This window comes from Ambystoma mexicanum, chromosome 3p (assembly GCF_040938575.1).
Source record: "Ambystoma mexicanum isolate Mex_15411 chromosome 3p, UKY_AmexF1_1, whole genome shotgun sequence".
NCBI lineage: Eukaryota > Metazoa > Chordata > Amphibia > Caudata > Ambystomatidae > Ambystoma > Ambystoma mexicanum.
The window spans coordinates 394,599,259-394,625,502 of NC_090925.1; the positions used below are offsets into that span (position 1 = coordinate 394,599,259).

At 46.0% G+C, this 26,244-nt stretch overlaps 1 protein-coding gene across 1 annotated transcript in view; it reads right to left on the minus strand.

Moving 5' to 3' along the window:
- The window catches only part of VAPB (VAMP associated protein B and C), a 478,035-nt gene that overhangs the window by 104,628 nt on the left and 347,163 nt on the right, over positions 1-26,244 (minus strand). Inside the window, exon 4 of the mRNA XM_069651069.1 lies at positions 22,281-22,361. Coding sequence (XP_069507170.1) covers positions 22,281-22,361 — 81 coding nt within the window. The remainder of the gene's footprint in view (positions 1-22,280; positions 22,362-26,244) is intronic.

Consider the following 26,244-nt stretch of genomic DNA (forward strand, 5'->3'; position numbering starts at 1 on the left):
GTCTGTACTACACAGTTTGTGGTAGAGTGCTGAGCAGCCAGACTTTTCTCAAGTGGGAATGTGAGCAGTAAAAGATGTTACACAGAGGTCATACAGTCACAGTGGTTCAAGTAGACACTCAAGGTTTCTTGGTACAACACTTATTAATTTATTACACAATTAAAAACATTCACTAGAAGGAGGCAACTTAATATGACATGCATTACTTACCATAATAGCATTTCTGAGGATTGTATCTGCTTAGATTCACATGCTGTGCATATAGTCCAACATCCAGTGGTAACCACGGAGTATTGCATCTCGTCTTTCGGGGACTGAAAGGAGACATTTGCATACGTGTGTCTAACACTATCCCTATCATGACGGGTAGTGTACCCAAAATCCCTCACGCGCCAAGGTCCCTCCGATTGCATTTTTTCTGCCAGGAGGGAGCCCAAGGCTATAGTGAGTGAGTACATAAAGAGAAAGTAGTAAGACGGCCATGTTCCTTCCACCCCGAGCGGGGAAGTAGGGAGGGCGCATGTGAATCTAAGCAGATCCAATCATCAGAAATGCTATTACGGTAAGTAATGCATGTCTTCTGATGCTTGTTAATCTGCTTAGAATCACATGCTGTGCAAGCAGTACCCAGAGTTAGAGGTGGGTTGTGAGAACGAACAGTAGAGAAAAGATGTCTTAGTGCTGCTTGTCCCACCTGAGAATCAGACCCAGAATGAGTCTAGGCAATAGTGCTTTGTAAAGGTGTACAGAACTCCAGGTTGCCGCTTTGCAAATGGATTCGAGGGGAACATTTGCAATGAATGCTATGGATGCCCAAGTGCCTCGAGTAGAATGTGCTCTAGGCTTGAAGGGCAGTTCTCAAGAGTGTAACAGTGTGATGCATTTGACAATCCACCTTGAGATAGCCGATTTAGAGACAGGATCACCTTCACTACCTGCTGCCACTGAAACAAAAAATTGGTTTGTTTTCCTCAGTGGTTTAGTTTTTTCCAGGTAGAACATGACTGCCCTCTGCACATCCAGTGTGTGTAGGGTTCTTTCGGCCATGCTGGTGGGATTCTGGAAAAAGGTAGGTAGTTCAATGGACTGGTTCACATGGAACTTCAATATGAATTTAGGTGCAAATCTGGGGTGTGTGCGTATAACTACCTTATCTTTGTGGACTGTAACAAAAGTGTCTAGAACAGAAAGTGCCTGTAGTCGCCAACTCCTCTGATAGAAGTGATAGCTACTAGGAAGGCCGTTTTATAGGTCAGGTCTTTCAGACTTGCTTTATGCATAGGCTCAAAGGGAGCTCCCATGAGCCTGGTCAGAACCACATTTGGGTCCCATCCAGGAGCTGGGTGAGAAATGGGAGGATAAATCCTCTAAACCCCTTCCATAAAGGCTTTAATCACCGGTATCTTCCACCACAACACTTTGTTGTGATGTGGTGTAGGCTGACAGAGCAGCCAGATGAGCCTTTAGGGAATTGAAGACTAACCCAGTGTCCAACAGATGGGTTAGGTACAGCACAATATGTGTGGGTGAGCAATCAATGGGATTGACGCCCATGGAATGGCACCAATGACAAAACGTTTCCATTTGCTGGCATAGCAATAACGTGTGTTCGGTTTCCTAGCTTCCCCGAGTATGTCCATGCACCTCTGAGGGAGCTGTAGGTGTCCAACTCTGACCTCAGGAGCCAAGCTGCTAAGTTCAGAGTTTGTGTGCATGGGTGGAGGGTCTCCCCCCTGTCCTGAGACAACATGTACGGGCAGGGTAGTTTCACTGGTGGGGAGAGTGACATTTCCATCAGGTGAGCCAACCAGGGTTGGCGGGCCCACATGGGGGGCCACCAGTATCATGGTAACTGGTTCCTGGTGCATCTTGTGCACTATTTTGTTGAGCAGGGGAGTCTGGGGGGTGGGGTTGGGGGGGGGGAGCGTAAACAAATTTCCCTGACCAGGTTATCCAGAGACCGTTCCCCTTGGATCGGTTCTGGGGGTACCTGGAGGCATAGTCTTGGCATTGGGCGTTCTCCTGAGTAGCGAACAGGTTGATATTTGGGAAACCCCATTCTGCGAAGACATAGGGCACAAGGTCTTCCTTGTAGCCGCCATTCGTATTCTTCGGGCAGAGGAAGATCTCTGCTGAGCAAGTCTGCCAGAAGATGGAGTTCCCCTGGAACATGTTGGGACAACAGAAACAACTTGTGTTCGAGAGTCCATATCCAAATGTTTTGGGACAGCTTCAATAGCCCTGGAGAGTAAGTGCCCCCCCCCGTTTGTTCAGGTAACACATGGCTTTAGTGCTGTCCGGTAGAATCAGCTCTGTCTTCCCTTGTAGTTGCACCTGAAAGGCCTTCAAAGCCTTGAACACAGCTAATAGCTCCAGTAAGTTAATATGGTTGGATGCTACTTGAGGGTACCACACTCTGTGCGCTGTCTGCTGAAGCAGGTGAGGGGGGGGGGGCGGAACCCCCCCCCCCTCGGGGACCCCCGCCCCACCCTCTGAGAGATCCATCTGTAGTGAGAGTGGCTTCCAGTGCAGGGGTGGTGAAAGTCTTCCCCTTCAAGAGGTTCTCTCTTGACCACCACTGCAGAGAGAGAACGAGGGCTGGCGAGACAACTAGCAGATCTTCCCATTGTCCACTGGCCTGACACCACTGGCTATTGAGCCACTCTTGCATGGGACGCATGCGCAGCCGCGCGTGGGGAACCAAGTATATGCATGACGCCATCATTCCTAGCAAGCGCATGGCCTTATGCACAGTCACCTCCCGACTGGCCACATATTGAGGGATCTGAAAAAGCATGTTCTGAACCCTCTCATTGGGGTCGGAAGGGGAAGGGCGAAATAGTTTTTCCACTCTTGGGTTCACTGCCAGAGTTTGAGCTGGTGATACCATTGAGGGGGGCCAACCTTCTCTTGAGGGGTGGCTTGGCTAGATGGAGGCTTCTCCTTAAGGATATCCTCTACAAAGTCCTGCTCAGGCACAGCCTCGAGTGGAGATTTGAAAGTGTTCAGCTGCTTTTTTCAACATGGAGTTGAAGGCCATTTGGTCATCTACAGGTGAGGCCTGGCGAGCCGGAGTGGACGGAGGAGAATCCAGGCACAGAACATCAGTGTCCTGATCTTGATGTGTCCATGGGTCTGTTCCTTCCTGCTGGGTTTCTTCCCAGTTGTCTGTAGTACCCTGCTGTTCCTCATAATTCTGCCGAAGTGAATCTTCTTCCACTTCATTATCACTATCCCTATATGTGCCCATGTGGACAATATCTTCCTGCTGGACGGGGACAGAAGACTGATCGTCTTGAAAATGAGAAGAAAAATGGAGGCTAGGCTCTACCCGAGACCTTTTTGGGGATGGATCAGAAAAACTGATAATATTCTCCTGCCGATCCATGCACCCTTCGAATTTCTCTCTAGTCCATTTAGAGGACCCAGGCGGGCCTACGGGTGGAAAAACGTTTTCAGTCATACGGCGCTGAAAAGATTCTCTTAGGGTGTCGGAAAGAGGCTCTTGACTATCTTCATACGTACCATAAGAATCGGGATCCCAAACCGCATCTGAAGATTTTTCCACGGCTTGTTCATGACTTTAGGCAAAACCGGGGTAAGACCCACCACCGCCGTAATTCTTTCGGTGCAGTCTTCGATAGATAATCGTCAAATCGCTGTGAGACAGTCGCTCTGATGGTCTATCGGTAGGTGTATTACCTTCCGCTGCGCTAGAGGGCCTAGCGGTTGGTTTCTCAGGTAGAGGCCTAGTCATAGTTTTTGGGCCTACCGCGGCCTTCCGGACCATGGCAGCGTGAGATTTCCAGGCTTTGACGTGTGACGTTTTAGGAGTAGCGCCCTTACTTAATTTTGATTGCCCAGTCGCAAGATGCAGAGAAGGCTTTGGATCGGAGCGATCCGAGGAAATAGTTGACATTTTCGGCGGCCCTGTTGGCGCTTTCACCTTTTTCGACGAAGACGTTGAACGGTGTAGGGGTTGTCTTCTTAGTGTGATGTGTTTGTACGCCCATGCCGCGGGGTGTTGTCCCTGTAGCGAGACCAGAGTCAGGCCTTAAAGGGTCGGGACCGGGCGTGGCAGACGTAGAAGGGACAGCCTCGAGGTCTATAACATCCGCAACGGATGTTTGGTCATCCGAGGTGCTCCTGGTACTCTCAGCGGGTGTGGTGGGGGACGGCAGTTCCACCCGCGACATACCATACGCGGCCCACCGCTTTACATGGCGCTCCTTAAGGGTCTTAGGCCGAAGGAGTTTGCAGGCCGCACACCACTTCTCGTCGTGCTTTAGGGGGAGACAGGCGTTGCACGTCCTGTGTTAGTCCTTCCAAGGATATGTGACCCTACACTTCGGGCAGAATCTAAAAGGAGTCCTTTCCATAGCTAAAGGGAAAGATGACCAGACCAAAAGGGGAAAGAGGGGAAAGGAGGAAAGACATACCGACAATATGGCCACCCCAACCCCACTCTCCCTACTGTACAGGTCAGCAAGAGGGCCCGACCACGTGGAAAATCCAGCCGCCGGATCTTAGGCGCAGAAATCCACAGCCGTTGACAAACCCCCCCACCCTCCCCCAGTCTTCGTCGAAGATGTTCTTGTGACCGAAGTGACTTAACAGGGAATAACCGACAAGTCAGTATAAGATGAACAAGGTCTCTTTTGTAAGAGCTCTGCTATAGGGTGACCAGTTATCTGGGCAGAAAAAAAAACAATGCGAGGGACCTCGGCGCGTGAGGGATTTTGGATACACCACATGTCATGATAGGGATGGCGTTACAGACCCGCCTATGCCGACGTCCCCTTTCGGTCACCGTAAAACAAGATGCAATACTCTGCGGTTACCACTGTATGTCGGACTATATGCTCAGCAGGTGATTCTAAGCAGATTAACAAGCATCAGAAACACAAATTCACTTCAGTACCAAACCAATACATTTTAGTAAATTAGGTTCCCCTGAAATAGGAGCAAAATGGCATTTCAGTCCCTTTAAAAATAGGAGGACAAAGGCACAAGTTATTAGAATATATCACAAATACTCTCAGGCAGTGCAAATAGTTTCAGGTCACTAGATGACTCGATTCAGTTCAATAGGCCTAAGCCAAAGTCAATGGGCTAGTGTCTTAGATAGGAAAGAGCAGTTCTTGTAGTAAATAAGTCTTTGCCAAAGTTCTCAGAGGTAGTTTGCACAAAAAATTATCATATGATGGGTCACAAGCTGATTAGGCCTGCAGTTGGGAAAGTTTCACGAACTTTCACCGCGAGAGGCAAGTTCTCTCAATCAGGTTGGCACAGTACCTTAATATGAAGAAAAGATGCAGCTGAAGACGTTGGTTCCTGGCAGTTCCTGCAGATCTCACTGTTCCGGAGTCTGTCGTGGGGACAAGAGGGAGGACGTCGGGGGACTCCTGCACTGCACAGGGATGGGTCAAACAAGCTGGCAAAATCGATCTTCAGTTCGAGTAGCTGTCGTCAAGCACACAAGCTCCGAGAATGGTATCCAGGTGGTTTAGGAGTTGATTGGTCCCACCAACTCAAAGGAAGAAGTCGTCCATGAAGGGGCTTCTCGGTCCAGATGAGCTTGGCAGTTCGGATCTGCAGCAGGGCTTCACCGGGCAAACCAACGGTCCAGGAGTTGCAGCAGCCATCCTCTTCCACTTACCCAGCAGGGTGGCTGTTCTTGCCGGACAGTCAGCCAGCCAATCACGCCAGAGTGCATAGGTGACTAAGCACAGTGAATTGCGGGCAGCTCCCTCACTTCCTGCCCACCCCAGACACTCAGAGGCGGTCTTCATTCCTGAAGCCCGCCAAAGGCATAGAAACAAAGGGACCAAACCTTGTTTGGCGCGCAGAGACAAACGCTAGAAGGACCTTTCCAAAAAGAAATGCAGAAAAAAAGAAGACGGGACCGGTTTAAACAAAGGGGCTTAAGGCGCCATCTTGAAAAACATGCCTCGTGCTATTTTTAGCTACTGCTGTTCGCGGTCGGGAAAAATCATGGTAGTTCGTTGTAAAACCACTGCCACCAGCCATTTCGATAGGAAAGGATAGCATTTGACTGCTACATGATTTTCTAGACACAAGGGATACTAGGTAACCCCTCCAGTACTCTATAGTAAGATAGTGTGGGTGGGTCTAGGAATTTAAAAAGACTAGTAAAGTCAATTTAACTTTACATTCTCTGGGAAACAGTTTATCCCAGAGAAGGTATTTACGTCTAAAAAGACATACCTGTGTCACTGCACTGAGGGTGCTGTGTAACACATGAAAAGATGATTCCTATGGAGTTGTCTAAACTCCATAATCAAAAGAACACAAGAGTAAAAAACATCAAAATACTAGAGAGTGGGAAAAAGGGCTCACACACTCTCCAGGTAAAAAAATCAAGTCCTCAAACTCCAGCAAAGCTGCTGGGTATCTTTAAGGTAAAGGGAATTCGCACATATGAGACTTCTCCCTAACAGACCCCCAAGAACTCCAAGGCCCTGAAGACTGTCCTGAAACGCAGTCAGTGAGGCCGAAGGCTCTTCTTCCTGGGCATAGTCCTTACCATCATCCGCCCCGGCCCCCTCCGCCCCGGCTTCCTCCTATTCCCCCCCCACCCCCCACCAGCCCTCTCTTTCCGGCCGGAGGGGAGTCTGGGTCCTGGGATAAATGACCCAGAGGGGCACCCCCCCTCCAGATCCAAAGATAACTGCTGTGAATCCATCGGCAACTGCGGGGGAGGCATTGGTGTTACAGGAGGAGGAGGGCTCTGAAATACCGGCAGGGTCTGGACTGTGGAGGACCAGGCAGCAGTACCAGCAGCACCAGTGGAATCTGGAGGCGGGCCCAGAGGCCTAGGAGGCACAACCTGAGGGGTCACTTCCATGATGATACCCTTGAGAAGCCCCTGTCATCTGTGGGGAGCGCATGAGGAGGAAGCCCTCGAAGCGATCCTCAGCAGCGAGCCTGGGGCGTGTAGCTGCAAGGCTGCAAAGGGTAGATGTAACCATGCAGAGACCAGCCACCTTTACCATAGGGTCCGCCACCGTTTCCCAAGCGAAGGGGACTGGAACCTTCAGGCAGGGACCACTGTGCGAAAAACCCTGGTCGAGGCCCTGAATTCAAATCCAATATGGCAATCGGCTTCGTACGATCTGCTGCGTGCTTGTCCACCATCTTTTGGTCCTGCTCCACATGCTGGATCAGACATGGAAGGGCACACTCCTTGGCCATAGAACCGGAACTAGAAGAGTCAACCTCAGAGATGGCTTTGGTAGGCTAATAGCCCTCTGCCCAGCAGCCGGTAGTCGAATCGCCCGACACAACCTCGGAGGTGGCTTTGGTAGGCCGGGCGCCCACAGCTATGGAGCTGGTAGTCGTTTTGGATTGTGCTTCAAACTGACTCTTGGTGGTAGAACACAACAATCCTGGCCCTGGGACCGAAGAGGACGAACATGATCGCCCCTCCATGGACTGCCCGAAGAGCCCCGGACCCCTCGGCTTGCTAGCCAGTAGCCTTAACGGCCTCGGATCTGCCTGAATCCAAGGTACCCTTCCCAGTGGAAACCCCCGGAAGGCAGTCTCCGTGCTGAGGATCCTTGCTAAACAAAGGGCCTACCTTGTCTTGACGTAGGGTCCTGGCGACGAACTCCTTAAAATGCCCTGGCGGAGAATGGAAGAGCTCCATTCAGCTGGAAAGACTAGTCAAGGTCCGGTGAGAGTGCTGTAAGCCGCGCACGCGTCCCAACGGTAGTCAGGCCCCAAGCACTGAAGATGGCGCCAAGGGGGCCCTAGGCTGGAAACAAGCAAGTGCAGGATTCACATCTTTGAAGCCTCCTGCAACTGACATGCGCTGGGGGAGGCAAGGAACCAAAGGGAGGTGAAGATTAAAAAAAACAAAGGATGGGGAGCACAGGGAAAGTTGAACGTCTGCGTCTAGCTGCCAGATAGGACACTGTCCGTTTGGAAAAAGGTACCGAGGTGAGGCGCCAGATGGAGGAGCCTCGAGGGCATTCCCATGCCCACGGGAGTGCCCTCCCCCAAGCGATATACTAAAGCTACATTTTTCACTGCCAAAGGTTCCGGTACCGTCCCCATGTTGGGGGACGGACAAAAGGATGGAGGAAAGGGGATGGGACGTAGGAGTAGACAAAGTCCTTTTAAGAAGAGGTGCTGATATGGTTTTGTTTAAATATTTACATGTGATAAACTGCCAAGAGATATGGTTGAAGGATTCCCAGATTCTCGATGGTTATAAAGTGCATCTCCAAGCAGCTAGACAGGGTGCTGGGGGAGACCCCAGGGGTTCGCTCACAGCCATCAGGAAGGATTTAGCATGGTCTAGTACTCCGATTCAAAATGATCATCCAGGAATCCAAGCTATATCCTTGTCACTGGCCCAGGCGGCTTGGCGGGGGACCGAGGGGCGGGGGTGGAAAAGGTTGCACAAAGTACTGTTGGTCAACATTTACGGAAAACATTTAGTATCCAGGGGAAATGTTATAATTTTGTATTGAGATCATACTCCAGGATTGGCTCAGTGCTGCGAGAGGTGAGAATATAATTCTTCTTGGAGATATAAACTTATTGTGGGGATGACATTGGGGTCCCAATGCAGGGTGAAAAGGGGGAGGAGGAATTTGTCATACTCCAAAGTTAAAAGAAACAGAGTCCAAATCACAGAAAAATACATGTGTGGGAAAAAGATCTTTCTCCAGGTTAGAAATTAAAAGTCCTAAAGTCCAGCAAAAAGAGCTGAGAGTCTGCAAGGTAGAAGGGAATTAGCACCTTTGAGAATTCTCCCTAACATTCTGTTTGTGAGGTCTTTCCTGGGGCTTACTTTGTGCGTCGAAACAGATTCAAGCCATTTGTCTTGCCTTTGGCAGGCTTCAGCCCTTAAGCCCGCCACTGGTTCCACAGTGCGACTAGAAGGACTTGATGTGAGGGAGGGTACCTGCTGTGTGATTGACAGCCTAGGCTGTGCATGAATGGGAAGAACCTGCTTAAAAGGCGATGGATTTAGGACTAGAGGCAGAGCCGACCACTGTGATAAATACCAGATGAAGAAACCGTGAACAAAGCTTGCTGCATCCTCCTGGACTTTTGAATAACCCGGTGAAGCTATGCTGAAACTCCTTTTTCAAATTCGACAGACGCTCCGAAATGGACGACTTCTCCCCTTGGGTTAGTGGGACCACCTAACCCTGAGATGAACTCCACTGGACCATATACCCCCGAATGGCTGTACTTCTTAATTGCTGCAATAATAGAGTGACAGGGGTCGAGTAATCTGTATTAGAGTGAAACATCAGAAATCCGGCTAGAAGCTACAGGAGTCTCCCAAGGACCCTTCAGAAGCAGGACGACCAGAGCTCGAGTTCCCTCACCAGAGTGCTGGACCTAACGAGTGAAAGAAGCCCAACCGGTATCCGAGATCAGCAACACTGCTATTTGCTAAGCGCTGAAACCGCAAAGTGCAGCTGAACCGACAACCTCCTAAGTACCGCAGCAGGAGCCATCCAGACGTCCTCCCTCTTGTACCCACAACTTCGGCTCAGAAACACAGGGTCTGCACTGCTATAGCAAGACAGAAAACAGCTGGACCACACTTCTTCAAACCAGACTTGGGGTACTTGCCTCCTTGTCTTAGATGCGCTTTTCTCAGTTGGGAATTGCAGTGGCTTACCTTTAGAGTTGATTCCACTCTCCTTTCACAGGCCTAACGGCATGTGACCCTACAAGTGATTTTCTACAAACTGTCTAACTTTGTGCAAGACTGTTTCTGATCTAATACCAAGCAGATAAGTGTGTAGTCTCACACGGTGTGACAGCATCAATTCTTACCTAACAGGATGGTATTCAGCTGCAGAATGCTAACAGTATGAGCAACAAACTCCAAAATGACAGTCTTATGCTTGGCAAGAATGGAAAACATTTGCACACTGTCCCTTTAACAAGCATTTGTGTGTCCTCTGCCAGTTCATATGCTTCTGCTTTAGTTTTTTTTAGGCAAGAATCCATCAGAATTAAGCTTTTTTTTTAACCAACTGTGAGCCCGCCCCTAATCACTCAAATACGTGTGTAGCGCACTCGCACTCGGAAAGTACTGTTTGCTGCTTTGATGTTTTGTTGCTTTTGAGTGTTCATATACACTTGTTGAGTGGATAGTTGAAGAAATTGACACTGTCTGGTTAGTGCCCCAAACGTGAATTTACCTTGTGATTTTTGGGGCCTTGATTGAATATTTGAGAAAATCAGAGACTGCAGTCTCGCTGTTTACTGGGTGAGGCGTGGTTCCTTATTTATCAGTTTATTTTATTTTGCATTTTTTTCTTGTTTATTTGTTAATTTGCTTATTTGTGTATTAATCTTATTTGAACTGTGTTGGGACTCGTGTGGCAAACTACGAAAGGAAAGTTAAAACCTTTGCTTATTATCCATCACTTAATACCAGCATTAAGGCAAGTATTTGCAGACGGAGAAAGGAAAAGAATAACAAAAATTTAAAAAAAGGGAAAAGAAAAAGGGAAAAAAAAAGGGGAAATAATGGCCTTTACCTTGAAAGCAGGAATGCCAAATGTAAACATGACATTTGGAGAGGGGGAAATCCCATGTCCGCCAAATTCGGAGCTTGGTATCGCTTCTGATTTAGATTCTGTTCCCGTCATGCCGGCAATGCAGTGCAAAAAATATGCACTGCCTCGCGTGGGAGACAGAAAAGTTGCAAACAAATTAAGAAACCATCCTACAAGCAAAGGAAGCGACATTCGCAAATATTACAACTTGGGAGTGCCTTTAGGCTCAGGGAATAACGAAATTGTTTTGAACAAAGTTAATTATAACAAACTTGATAAACTACATGTATTAAATACACGTCTTAATTTGGAGGTAGCTGCAATTAAAAATAACGTGCAGCCAATTGAGAGTGCCAAATGCGGAAGGTTGATCTCAGATACGACTATGGAAAATGAGAGCAAACGTGAGGCCGACATATCAACCTCAGGCAAAACACTTGGCACAATTAATGAAAGTCCTCCTAGACTATGTACGGTTGAATCTCAACATAGGCTGAGGGAAGCTTATAATAATGTGTGTAATGGCTCAAGTGAACAGGGATGCTTCTGGTTCTATGGATATGTCTGGGGTGTTAACAAATGAGGATGAAGTGGTGTTTGTTCATTCTAACACGGGTGACCTCATGCAGGTTGATTTGTCGCCGATCAGAATGCACAATGTAAGTAATCAGGTCTTGCCCGAAGTCCTAAATGAGACCAGCGAACCACTTATGCCAGTAAACAATGATCTAGAAATAACACCTAATATATCAGCGATGTCTGATAACGATGTCTCGCAAAGCTCCCTGTCTTTTGTTCTTCGCACCCCAAGACCAGCAAAAATATCTTGGGCGGGTCTTGAGTCTCCGAGGTTGGGGGGCAACCAGCCAGAAGAATCAGCCGAGCAGGAAGACATGAGCTCAACCCTCCTGGTGATAAATTCTCCTTTATTATCCCTGGCGAAGTTGTATGAAGCCATGGATCAAAAAATTAACTACCAAACAATACTGTTGACATCCCTATCAAGTAAAATTAATGAAGGAAGAACTGTGGGGGAATCTAGACCGTGTGAAACACAGTTCGAAATATTTAGACACTAACACACATGAGACCGAATTGCAAACTGAATGTTGGCAAGGTAATGGAAGCAAAGAGCTGTTACAACCCAGATACTTTGCCTTTAGTGGTAATATTCAACCCGAAGTTGAAGGTATGGAGCGAGAGTCTAATTCTCTGACTGAGGTAACAAAGGAACACTGCAGAATTTATATCTGTGTCAGATATAGTGAGAAACGAACATGTCACAATTAATGACGAATACCACCCCAATATGTCTCCTTTTCTAGTAAAAAAACCTCCAGGTGAGATCACTGCCATTAATGGAGCAGAACGCCTCAAAAAAAAAAAAGGCCATTAAATCACAGGCAAAGCCAAGACGATTTTTGAAAATAACTAAGGCTAAACTCAGTGAGGCTCCCAAAACGAGAGTAAATAATGCTAACAGGGGCCAAGAAACTCGGCAACTGGGGAACAACAAGGGGGAAACTCTTGTTTAATGAGTTATAAGCCATTAGATCTGGTGGCTGAAAGCGAGGTGGCAACGGGAAAGGATAAAACAGTCACAAGAACACGTTGGCACTCCTCCGCCTGTCATACAAAGGGAGGTCGCCAGAAGCGGTTCGATTGACACGCAATCTGAAGCTGATGGAGTTGGGCAGATAGATGCACAATTGAGAGAAGAAATAAATAAGACAATTGAACAATATATTGTGGAAAGACAAATGAAAAATCTAGAAAGGACTATGAGCGGGTGCCTCAAAACATTGGGAAACCTATGACCAATTCCTGTTCCCCCCCCCACCACCCCCAATAAATATTGAAAGATCATCGATAGCTCCTGGGAAGGTGAGTTGGGAGGATCAGTGGAAGCCAAGTGCAAGTGCAGGCAGAGAACAGGTACCAAAGGCAAGAACAGTAGGGTCAAGTAATCTCAGCTGCTTTATTCTAGAATGCAGAGATCATCCTTATGCACAATATGATCTTAATCACTCCTGTGTCCTCAACATATTTAAAGAGATATCAGAGTTAAGAAATCTAACATCCTCTGATACTGATAGGGTGGGGTTCCTGAGCGACAAAGATCTATCAAGGTCTAGAATTTTGTTTCATTCAACTGTTTTGGCGGATATAGTATGGGAAGTAAGAAACACCCTTCAGAATATGGGCTTTAACGTCTATGGAGAGGAGTGTCTGGAGATAGGAGGAGAAAAAGTGAGTGCAAAAAAATGGGCTCCTCGAATTTATGGTGCCAATAGCAGGGATCAAACAAATCTTGGGATGGAAAGACCTGCCCAAGCATAACAACCCTATAACGAAAGAAAAAACTAACCTTGTATGCTGGAACACACGCAGCTTCAAACACTTCATTAATACGCATGGTTCTGAATTGAATAACTATGATATTGTAGTATTACAGGAAACCTGATGGACTCACTAATAAAATGCTCAAAGAAAATCCTGAAACCTGGTCAAGAATACTAATGCAGATATTTAGAGAGGTGATGCGCTCTGGGTGCCTTCCGGAGTCGTGGAAAAAAATCTATTCCCATTCCATTATATAAGAAAGGCCAAAGAGCAGATCCGGCCTCTTATAGGCCGATTGCGCTCCTAAATTGCCCTGGTAAAATCTTTGCCCGCCTAGTGCTTCAAGAGTTCAATTTTTGGCTCGATAGTAAAGCGCTAAGAGATCCATGGCAAACTGGCTTTCTGAGAGGACTTGGCACAGGGAATAATCTGCTAATCATAAATGCAATCATTGCAAAGCATGCAAGCTTAAAATTACCCCTGTACGTCGCATTCGTCAACTTCAAACCCGCTTTTGACTCAATCCCAAGGGAACTCTTGGTGATGAAGTTGATGAAAAGCGAATGCCCCTGGAACATACTAAAATGGATTATAGATCTTCATTCTAAAACACTGCAAATTAGACTGAATAATGGGGGCTTGTTATCAGACCCAATTTGTAGTTCTAGAGGTCTTAAACTAGGGTGTATATTGGCGTCCTCTATTTTCGATTTATTTATTCTTGATATCGGCAAAGCATTCATTGACATTACCACGACTCTCCGACAATAGGCCCTACTGTGGTTAATTGGCTCTTGTATGCTGATGACCTGTTGTTGATGTTTAAAACACCAATGGGTCTATGTAAAATGCTAGGGGCTTTGGAAAACTATGCAGTATCAAATAAAATGACCATAAACATTAAATAAACGCAAGTGATTCAATTTGGTAATGGTAAGCACCGCTGCAAAAAGCTCAACTGGAAGATGTATGGTGAGGTAGTTGAAGCAGTTGATGAATATACATACGTGGGGATTAACATCAATAATAGCCCGAGTGATACTCCATATGAAGATAGTTTGGATGTAAAATGGAGAAATATGATATCACAGTCGAAAATTGTCAGAGGTAAATACTGCAAATTTACTATTGCCCCTCTATTAGCCTTCTATAAACAAAAAGCATTGCCAATCCTACTATATGCAGCTGAAACCAAACCGATTAAACCTTACAGTTTTTGGAATAAGAAAGAAGGGCTGTTTTGGAGAACATTGTTAAACCTTCCATCATCTACTCCGATAGCCATGATAAGACACGAACTGGGGCTGATATCCATCTATGCTTTATATAAATGGAAAGTCTGCACGTTGTACAGGAAATATGCTCTTGAAGAGCACAAGAATGGCTTACTTACACATCTAGCCAATTACATACATACATCTAAAGATGCCTCCATTCTGAAGTGGGGCAAGCAAGGCACAAAAGTTCATGCAAGAAGCAAACAACTCTTAGTATAAGGTAGTACTACCTAAGTATTTGGTAGCGTAGACAGAGCAGCCAGGCTCATCCTAGGATGGAGAGAGGACTGTAGGAAGGTACTAAGAATTTGTAGTAAACCAAGGGTTGAACAGAAACACTTCCACCCAGAAGTATTATACAAAATAAAGTTTTATTATAAATACAATTAGGCCAAGTTAAATCTTGGGGGTAAGTACTTTGTCAGAGTCAAACACATAAAAGGACATCACAATGTTTTTAAGTACACAGACCAAAGCATAGACCCTGTTCAGAAAACAAACAGTATTTGTAGGGAAGTATGACCTTATTTAACACATTTAGTATGGGACACACCCATTCATGGGGAGTAAAGCGATCAGTTACTTTTACATTACTTTACATTAAGTCAAGGGTAGTAGACCCGGTCAGTCATGCAGTGACACTCAGTTAAGGAATCACTTAGTAAACCAACTCTATTACCAGAACACCTTTCTGAATAGTTGAACACAAATTCATGGAACAGTATAAACCTATAGCTACATTTAGGATAACCGTTATACCAGGTGTGTAAGACCTTATGGTGTAACATACAATTACAGTTGCTTTTCAGACGAGTGGAACACAGACTAAAGTAAGCAATAACTTTCTGCACTAATTTAGGATTGCACCAGGCAGACCAAGGTCAGCTACACCTACAGGACACTAAGAATGCTACACCGCTGTTCTAAGTAGGTAAAACCGAAGGGAGACTTATTCTAGACAGGTCAAATAGCAGGTCAAGGGAAGCAAGATCCAGTTGGTATACGTTTACATTTATATCCTAAAAGAAATAGTAAAGTGAAGCCAACAGCATTACTTTTAGGAAGAGGTACAACCAGTTCACAGGTGAGTAAAATAACCTTATATATACTTTTCAGAATGGCAAAACACATTCAATGTAAGCACGTTTGTAACTTCTCACTCTCAGAGGGACAGTTACCGACCACCTCTTTCACAAGTAAGTAACTTTTAAACACGTGTTCTACTTTTCAAGGAAGTCTCCTTTTCTCATCCAGGTCTTCCCTTGTCTATTGCATGGGTTCTCTGAGGCAGAAGAGGGAACCTAGTGGTCTAGGTGCCAGCTGTAGGCAGGGTGAGATAGGGTTCATTTGAAGGGAAGGTCAGAGTTCCTGAGGAAGTCTGTTCAAACAAGTATTTCACTTTAGACCAGGGACCTCTGAGAAGACAGCCTAGGAGGATTCCAGCAGTGGGCCTGGTTGAACTGGATGAAAGGCCTACCAATCACAATACAGACCCCAAAGCTACAGAGGAATCACAAAAGCTTAAAGTAAATACCCCAGCCAACAGTACCTTAGCACAGATCGAGTTTGCAGCGCGGGAGACTTCAGGATCTGCAGCCAAAAATCTGGTCGATTAATTCTTTGTCATGAAGACAGGACACTAGAAGGGATTGTTCAGCAGGGAACAACCGAGTAGGCTCCAGGCAAGAGTTTGCTCACGGCGGGATGCAGCTCTGTGGTTTTGGCGCCCTTTTCCAGAGTCAGAAGAATGAATACCACCAATTGGATTCTCGTTGCTAATCTGGTCCTGCACTATGAGGGGACTTCAAGGACTCCGTTTGGAAGACTAACCGCACAATGGCACGAGGTCCCAGTGTATTGGTGTATTGCAGCCCGGCAAGGTCATTGCATGACGTGGGATGGCTCAAAATGCAGGTCTCACTGAGCCTAGTGGATCTCACCAGGGGTTGAGGTTGTCGTTTTCCAAAGTCCGCAGGTCGCTTGGAAGGAAGGGCTCCAGCAGGCTCTGGTTACACAGCAGGCTCTCTGGTCGCTGGAAATCATCTCAGCCGCATTCTCTACATCTTCCTCTTCAGATTCAGGTCCAGTGGTCAACTTGTCAGCAGCTTCCAGGTTCGTAGTATTTAACAGGAACTACATCACAACTTCAGCAATCTCTCCCTGCATTTTAAAGAAAGGGACGGGCTGGCTGTCCAATCATGACAGCCAGCCCTTAAGACTGGGCTCCATTCAGGCAAGGTGAAAGACAAAAGTTGTGTGGAGTTTTGGACTCCTCCCTCGTGCCTGCCTTCTCAGTCACTCTGGAGCCTTGCTGGGGACTACAAAGGATTCCCGCCAAAGACTAAACTCCCACTGAGGTCGTTCCCCATCTAGAACGGCAGGGAAAGACCTCAAACTACAAGCAAGCAACAAACTGTGAAAAAAGGAGGCCACCATTTTAGAAAAAATAGTGGCCCTTCTGTGCATTACTGAGGCTGAATTAACAGCCTGCAAGTAAAAATGACAAATCATAAAGGCAAAACCACTGCCACTAGCCATTCAAGCAAACTCGCAATTTTAACAAAAATGTTACAGGCCAGTAAGAAAGGGGATACATTGTATCCCCCAGCACTCTACATAAGGTGGGGTGTGCTGGCTCACCATATAAAATGTAAAAGGGCGTGGAAATACCTCTTTACTACTTGGGAATTGTAGTTTAGCCAGAGAAAATTAAAAGGGGAGCGCGAAGGGCAACACAGCAACAGGCTGTATATGCCAAATGTTATGAAAGCGGATACAAATAAAAGGACACTATGGAGATGTTTAGAAATGACAGAAAAACAGTAAAATGATCTGTGAGTGTGGAAAAAGGTTGTTGGGGAGAATTCTCAAAAATGTGCTAATTCCCTCCACATTAGAGACCCCCCCTCACTCCCCAGCAACTTTGCAATATTTTGAGGACTTGATTTTTTTCAACCTGGAGAGAGCTAGACCCTTTTTCCCCACTCTCTCGTATTTTTATGGGATTTTTTAACACTTTCTTTTGGTTGTGGAGTCCGACAAACTCCATAGGCATCATCTTTTACATTGTGTCACACAGCACCTGGTAAGTCTTTCAGATTTCCCAAAGGTTTGAATACCTTCTCTAGGTTAAACTACTGTTTCCAAGAGCAGTAAAGTGAAATTGACTTTACTTACATTTGTAACTTTCTTGATCCAGCACACACTATCTTACAATAGAGTGCTGGAGGAGTTACCTAGTATCTCCTTTGTCTAGCCTCATGTGACTTTTTTTATGTTACCCTTTCCTCACTGAATGGCTGGTGGCAGTGGTTTCATTTTAACTACCATGGTGTGAATTACCGCGGGCTGTGTTCGCAGCTGCAGTAAAGCACCTGAGGGTGCCATTTTTGTCAAAATGGCTGTCTTTTTTTGCTATTTCTTTGTGGAAAGTTCCTTCTTGATATTTACTCTGCACACCAATATCAGGATGGCTCCCATTGTTTGCTTTGCCTTTGGCGGGATTCACGAGTGAAGCCCGCCTCTGGCTCCAGGGTGTCTGGGGTAGGCAGGAAGTGAGTGAGGTGCCCGAAACACCCTGTGCTCAGTCTCCTACGAGACCCAAATGCACTCTGTGGTGATTGGCCGGCTGACTGTCTGGCAAGAACTGCTACCCTGCTGGATGACTGACAGCTAGGCTGGAATGAATGGGAGAGAACTAAATAAAAGGCGAGGCTTTTGGCTTGGAAGGCAGAGTCGACCACTGGACGATGGAACCGAAGAAGAACTTGGAAGAGACGCCTGATGCAACTCTTGGACTGTTGGTTTGCCTGGTGAAGCCCTGCTGCTGTGCTTAAACTCCAAATTCGTATCCACCGAGAAGCCCCTGCAAGGACGACTTCTCCCTTTGAGTTGGTGGGACCAATCAACTCCAAAGTAAGCCACCTGGACGGACACCCATCTCTGAGCTGGTTGAATTTCCTCAGAGTTGCAACAGGAAACCATATAGCCAGGGAGAGTGACACCAGAATGTGTGTTGTACTTTTAAGATGGCCTAAAACTTTTGGAAGATCCTCCGGACTCCTACGAGTCAGGACTGACCAAGCCTGAGCCTGAGTGCGCGACCCCAGTAGCAAGGACAGTCCACCTTGACAGCCAGGAACCGCATTGCTGCCATTTGCAGTAGCTGAAACGCGAAACAGCCACTGAAGGTGAAGTTTGCTGGTTGCAGGTTTTGGCAGTCCCAGTGCACTGCAGGAGTCCGACGTCTGACCTCTTGTCGCCACAACGGAGGCCCAGGAACAGTGAGATTTGCAGAGCTGCACAGGAACGGAAATATTCAGCTTCATCTTTTCTTCTTTAGCAAGGTACTGTAAAACAAGTCTAAGAATATACCTCTTACTGTGGAAGTGCTTGCAACTTCCACAACTCACAAGTCTAATCAGCTTGTGGCCCTACAGTTGATTCTTCTTTTCATCAAAGACTCTTAAGAACTTGTGCAAAGACCTCTCCATTGACTTACCAGAAGTGTTTTATACCATCCAAGACCATCCAAGACTTTTGCCCATTGACTTTGGCTTAGCCTATTGAATTGAAGGACTCTTCTAGTGAACTCTAAACGTATCTGCACTGCTTAAGAATATTTGTGGCCTATTATGTTCTAATAACCTTTGCCTTTTACCAACTTTTTAAGAGTGTTCGGAATGCCAACAGTGAGATATTAATGTCCCCAGCACCCGTGTTACTGAAGTCACCTGTGGATGTAGGTTGTGTCTGTGGGCCATCCCAAAAAGGGATGGTCTGATTCAGAAACTCAAAGTGTACAGTACTGAAGTATATTTGTGTTACTATTCTATTGCTCCCTTCTGAAGAAAGCTTTATAACTGACTGATAAATTAATAATTGTTTATGCAAGAAACCCTGAGTTTAAGAGTTTATTTGAATACCTGTAAATCTTTGTGTAACTCCACTACAGCTCACATTTCCCCTCTTTCAGATAAGCCTGGCTGTTCACAGAACTGTGTAGTACAAGCTTATACCAAAGGTTGGGTTGCCTATACCTGTAGTCATAGTTGTTTGTAGTGTTCACAGAGGGTACTGTATTCAAAATTTGCCTAACAGTCGCCGAGCAGTTGCAGATATCCTCAGCAGCAGGAAAACACACAAAGCAGTCGACGAGAAGGTTAAAGACTAGTCTCCCTTAGGTTGTGGGAACGAATTTAACAATATAAAACTCTTACGAGCTCCGCATAAGTGACTAACTAGGTTGGAGGAAAGAAATATGGTGGGACCTAGACACGCGAGAGATTTTGGGTATACTACACATTAGGGATAGGGTTACAGTCACGCCCATGTTGACGTCCCTTTTGAACTTCGAAAAAAAGATGCAATACTCTGCTATTACCACTAGATGTCGGACTATATGCACAGCATGTGACTAAGCAGATCCACAAGTATCAGAAATACAATTGCTTTTCAGGTCAGTGGACCACAGTCTAAGATAAATAAGAACTGTTTATACCAATTTAGGATGCCACAGGCAGACCAAGGTCAGCTACACCTACAGAACACTTTAAGAATGGCACACAGCTTTTCTAGGCAGGTAAAACCTAAAGTTGTAATATACTATTACAGTTGCTTTTCAGATCGGTGAAACACAGACTGAGGTAAGCACTAACTGTTTAACTTATTTTAGGAGAGCAGACAGCTAACTCAAGTAAACATACACTTTTTAAGGAGCTATCCGCAACTTAAAGGTAGGTATAGACCCAAGTCTGTTTAGCATCTGTATAAAACAGACCAGGGAAAGCAAAACCCCAATGTTACACTTTATGAATGACTCAATGTTATTCCAGGTAGGTAAAACCTAAGGCAGACTTATTCTAAACAGGCTATACAGTAAGTTGGGGGAAGCAAGACCCAGTTGGCAAACCTATACACCAATTCTCTGGAAGGAATAGTGAAGCGAACAGCATTAATTTTGGGAAAGAGGCATAACCAATTAAATAAAAACTTGTTATACTTTTCAAGACAGAATCCTTTCCTTATCCAGTCCCTCCCTAGTCCATTGAATGAGTTCACTCAGAGGCAGAAGAGGGACCCCTAGTGGTCTGGGTGCCAGCTGTAGGCAGGGTGAGAGTATTCTGTTGCAGACAAAAGTCAAGAGTTCCAGTGGAAGACTGTTCAAACAAGTAGTTCACTTTAAAGTTAGTTAGGGTCCAGGGGCTTCATAGAAGACACAGTAGGAGGATTCCAGAAGTGGGCCTGGGTGAACTGGATGAGAGGACTCCCAATCACAGAAAACACGCCAAAGCTTGACAAAACTCGCAGGCATAAGGTAAGTAAATATTCCCGCCAACACAGTACCTAAGCACAGAAGAGTTGCATGGAGTAAGACTTCAGGATCTGCAGCCAAAAGCCCAGTCCATGGATTCCTTTTTCAGGCATACGGAAGACTGGACTCTGGAAGGGATTTTGAAGCCAGGATCAACAGAGAAGGCTCCAGCCAAGAGTTTTTGTGGCTTGCTGAGGCTCTGGTTTTGGCAACCTTTTCAGGAACTAGAAAAAGACTGAATATCGCCGATTGTATTTGCGTCGCTAATCTGGTCCAGCACTCTGGTGAGGGAACTTCAAGGACTGGAAACACATCTCTAGAGGTCCAGCAGGATGCCACCAAAGTTTCAGTTCGATTCAGAAGACTAATGCACCACCAATGGCTTGAGGTCCCAGGGTATTGGTGTATTACAGCCCAGCAAGGTCGCTGCACGACGTGGGATGGGTCAAAATGCAGGTCTTGAGTCTAGTGGATATCAACAGGCTCTGGGTCGGGGTGTTCGTTTTTGGAGTCCACAGGTCGCTTGGAAGTAAGGTAACAGCAGGCTCTGATTACACAGTAGGCTCTCCGGTCGCTGGAAATGGTCTAAGCCGTGTTTGCTTAATCCACCTCCTTGGATTTGGTTCCAGATGTCGACTACCTCTTCAGCTCTCAGGATCAGACTTTAGTACAGGAACCCAGCCAATCAAACAGACATGCAACATTCAAACTTGGGGGGGGGGGGGGGGGGGGGGTGAGGAGGGGGGTAAAGGGGGAACAGTCCCTTTCAGGAAAGCCAGCCTCCCAGTTTGAACTGGATTTTCGCAGGCAGGCTGGAAGACAAAGGGCTGCAGCATGTTGCTTCCTGCCTTCACAGACACTCTGGAGCCTGGGAAATCACAAAGGAATTTCCTGTCCTGGGACAAGAAAGGGGCCATTTTGGTAAAATGGGCACCCATGGGTGCCTTTAAAGCAGCTGTGAAATCTGCCCCTGGTAAAGGCGTAGCGAATTTGTAAAAAGATTCACTGCCACCAGCCATTTAAGGTAAGCTTGTTACAGAGCTAGTGAGAAAGGGGATACATTGCATCTCCCCAGCACTGCCATAAGGTGGGGTGTGCTGGTTTGATACACGATATGGCATTTATAATGCACCTATACACAATATCCTTTATACCCTTGGGAACTGTAGTTCTCACAAGACTAGCCAGAGAAAGTAAAAGGAGCCCAAAGGGCAACCCTGTAACAATAAAAATGAATATTTCAAAAGTTGTCAGGATAGAATTAAAAGGATACTGGAGAGCCTTAAAAATATCAGGTAATATTATCCCCACCAAAAAATATCGACGTACATATGGTCGTCGGGAACGGCCATAGGCGATATTTTTGGTGGGGATAATGTATGGGGTAAATGGGTGGGGGGGGTTGCGGGGGTGTCCCCTGCTCCCTTTAAAAATATATGGGGTTTGCGGGGGTGTCCCCTGCAGGTTCCATGGGGTAATATCGCCTCAAAAATATGGCGCAATTTTTGTATGGCGATATTTTTGCAGGGATATTGCATGGAACCTTAAAAATGGCACCCATAAAAAGAGTAAAAGTATCGGAGTGTGAAAAAAAAATGCCCCACTCACTGCAGTATAGGGAAAAATCTAGCAATCCAGCAAAAAGTTCTGGGGTTCTCGCAAGTGAGTTAGATTTAGCACCAAGGTTAAAATCTTACCCAACAATGAGCTGAAAGGACGAGTCCCAGAAATATGCCAATAGTCACATTGATAGCATGTCAATTTTTAACACCCAGCCAATAACATACTCACAGGCTTCTCGTTCTCTGCTGGAAGCTCAAATACGCATCTAAGTTTAGAATCCATTAGTTCCTCTGGTTTTGCTTCTTTCCACTGGAAAACAAAATTTCAATAAGATTATGGTAAAACGGTCTTTCAGATAATGATGTAGGTTTGCCAACAGACAAAATCACCAGATACACACACACACGTTATACCTATTGGAAAGCAGAGAATGTGTACAATACAGATTAGTTGGCAGACTTCGACAGAGGACTAAACAGTTTTCTTATATAACACCTGTATAGTGCACCTACACGAAAAAATTTACTTGCATGTAAAGTCTTTCCTGTTTGGTATATCTCAACACTTGTCATGCCATACATTACCTGGCTTTCTAGTGGTTATATACAGAATGCGTGCTTGCTTTTCTTCATTCAAAGCTCAAACAATTGTGACAGTTGGTCTTGGTGTCCCCATTGAGGTTATTTTGACATTTGGCGCAACAATGCATAACTAACTTAGCACATGTCCCAATCAACACACAAATATAGTTGAGTTGCATGTGAATCTATAGCATATTAAAATGCAAACGTTGATCTTGTAAATAACCGTTCCCCTTCTGTAGCATGAACCCCTTCTAGTTTCACACCTTACGTACAGATTACAAAACAGTATTTTCAAGTACCAGTGAGGTTCTTCATCATTGTGTGCACGTGTGTCCATGTACTGTGCGGCTAGTGAATGGATGAACAGAGTACCATCAAGCTAGCCAACTTGCACATATGAGGTAGCAGACAACTGACTGAAAATGCTTTACAGCTTTTGTTCTGTATTTTGGTCTTTGGTAGCTCCTGTTCACCTTCCCTTTAACAGAATTGTATACACTGTATAGATTTGGCCATTTCTTTTTCCAGTTGTTGAAAAGTGAGACATAGTCCGGTATCTGATCTAAAGAATAGCTCATAGCCCTTCGAACACTTAAATCAGGGTTGTCCAACTTCTCGATAGGACAGATTCCTGACCGGTTTTCAGGATACCCCTCATTAATATTCATGAGACCAAATGTGCATACATTTAGTATTGTATGCAAATCTATTTAATGGATGTTAATGAGGGACATACTGAAAAATACATGTTTCCGGCCCCCAAGTTGGACAACCCTGATGTAAAGTTGAGACTTTCCTTCTAAAATTAAGGTGATCCTGGTGGCAGAAATAGTAGCTCAATTGTCCGTTTAACATAGAAAGATAAAAATCACCTGGTGTGCATACTTTGGGTGTGTCCTGAACAATACTTTGGCCCTAGGTAAACTATATGTAACCAAGTAACCACATGTTGTAACCTTAATCTTGCCTACGTACACTTTCATGTAATAGTGCCTCGATGCCTATGGGCTGTAGTGCGCTCTACAAATGTAAAAAAATAAATAAATAAGACAAACATTCCCCAGTAGTAGTCTTTATGGAGTTTGCATCGATTTAGAATCGCATGCTTTGCACATTACACCATCTAATGGTTGGTTCAGAGGATTTCAAGTTTTATATGCTTAGATTCACATGCTGTGCATAGGCCGACATCTAGTGGAAGCTGCGCAGTATTACAGTTTGTTTTTCGAAACTCGAAAATGGGCATCGACACAGGGCGTGCCAGTAATACTATCCCTAGTGTGACGTCCACTGTACCCAAGATCCTTCACGCGTCTAGGATCCTCAGATTGTATTTTTTCTGACATGAGGTAGCATGAGGAGTAGCGCGAGTACAGATAATCCAAGCAGATAGACGGAAAGGTAAGACTACAAGCAATCATGCGCCTTCTCTCAGAGGGGAGGAAGGGTGGGTCGCATGTGAATCTAAGCAGATACAAGCATCAGAAATACGATTACGGTGAGTTATGTATCCCTTCTGAGGCTTGTGGAATCTGCTTAGATCACATGCTGTGCATAGATTAGCAAGCAGTACCAGAAGGAGGTGGGATGTGAGAAGGGTCATGAGCAAATAAGTGTCTTAGAACCGCTTGTCCCACTTGTGTATCTGCCTTGGAATGTGTGTCAATGCAGAAATGCTGAGTAAAAGTGTGAATAGAGCTCCAAGTAGCTGCTTTGCAAATGGTGTCAAGGGGTACATTTGCAATGAAAGCCAGAGTGGCCCCAATGCCTCTAGTAGAGTGGGCCCTTGGCGTGAAAGGCAGAGTTTTTTCAGAGAGTGAGTAACACAGCTGGATACAGTTAATAATCCACTTCGAGATGGCACCTTTAGAGACGCGATCCCCCTCTCTGCCTGTAGCTACGGAGACAAACAGTTGATCTGTTTTTCTTAGCGGTCTGGTTTTATTTACATAGTAGAGGACCGCCTTACGCACATCTAGGGTGTGTAGTTTCACCTCAGCCGAGATTTGCGGGTTTTGGAAGAAAGCCGGAAGCTCGATGGACTGGTTTACATGGAATCTTGATATAAATTTAGGTGAGAACCTAGGGTGTGTGCGTAAAACCAGTTTGTCTTTATGGACAGTAAAGAAGGGATCCTGCACTGACAGAGCCTGAATTTCACTGACCCTTCTTATAGAAGTAATAGCTATTAAGAAGGCCGATTTATAAGTCAGGTGTTTGAGACTGCTCTTATGCATGGGTTCGAAAGGGGGGCCCATGAGCTTGGCTAGCACCACATTAAGGTCCCACCCTGGTGGTGGGTTTGAAATAGGAGGGTGAAGTCTCTTCACCCCTTCCATGACGGCTTTAACTACTGGTACTTTCCACCACAAAACCTTGCTATGGGAAGTGGTGTAAGCCGACAGGGCTGCCAGGTGTACTTTCAGTGAGTTAAAAACCAATCCTGTATCTAGCAGGTGGAGCATGTATGTAACAATAGTGGGAGGAGTGCAATCAACTGGGTTGATTTGTCTACTCTGGCACCAGATAACGAACCTCTTCCACTTGTCAAAGTAACAGTGCCTTTTGTTTGGTTTCCAAGATTCCTTTAGAATGTCCATACACCTCTGTGGCAAATTGAGGTGTCCAAACTCTATGACCTCAGAAGCCATGCTGCCAGGTTCATTGAGTTGGGTTGCTGGTGCACTGTTTGACCTTGGTGCTGGGACAGTAGGTTGTACCAGGCTGGAAGTTTGATGGGCTCGCACACCGCCATCCTGCGTAGGTGTGGGAACCACGGTTGTCTTGCCCACATGGGAGCAACTAGGACGAGCGTCATCGATTCCCTGTTCATCTTGTTCACCACTTTCCTGATGAGGAGTTGGTGGAAAAGCGTACGCAAATATCCCTGATCAGTTGATCCACAGGGCGTTTCCCTGGGAGTCTGGTTGGGGGAACCTGGATGCAAATCCTGGGCATTGTCTGTTTTCGCTTGTGGCGAATAGGTCTATAGTGGGGAAACCCCACTGAGAGAAGATATCTTCTACGACCTCTCTGTGAAGAACCCATTCGTGTTCCTCTGGAAGGGAGTCCCTGCTCAGAGCATCCGCTAGGGAATTGAGCTCCCCTGGAACATGTTGTGATGACAGGAAGATGTTCCGTCTGAGTGCCCATATCCAGATTTTCTGGGCAAGCTTTGACAGATTTGGCAAGCGAGTCCCTCCTTGCTTGTTCAGGCAGAACATGGCTGTAGTGCTGGCCGTCCGGATTTGCACTGACAGGTTTAGTAGGTGGGGCTCGAACGCCTGAAGCGCTCTGAATACTGAGCTGTGTGGTGGAGATGGAGAGCTCCCCACCCCATCAGACATGCATCTGTAGTGACTACTGCCTGGATCGTAAAAGGGTTTCCCCTGTGCGAGATTCTCTTGTCCACCAGTGAAGGCTTTGTACCAGTGTTGGCGAAATGACCACTAGATCGTCCCACTGACCACTTGCCTGAGACCACTGTTTCGCCAACCATTCCTGCATGGGACGCAGGCGTGCGTGGGGGACCAGGTAAATACATGACGCCATCATGCCCAGTAAACGCATTGCTTTGCGTACCGTTATTTGTTGACCGGACTGATAAT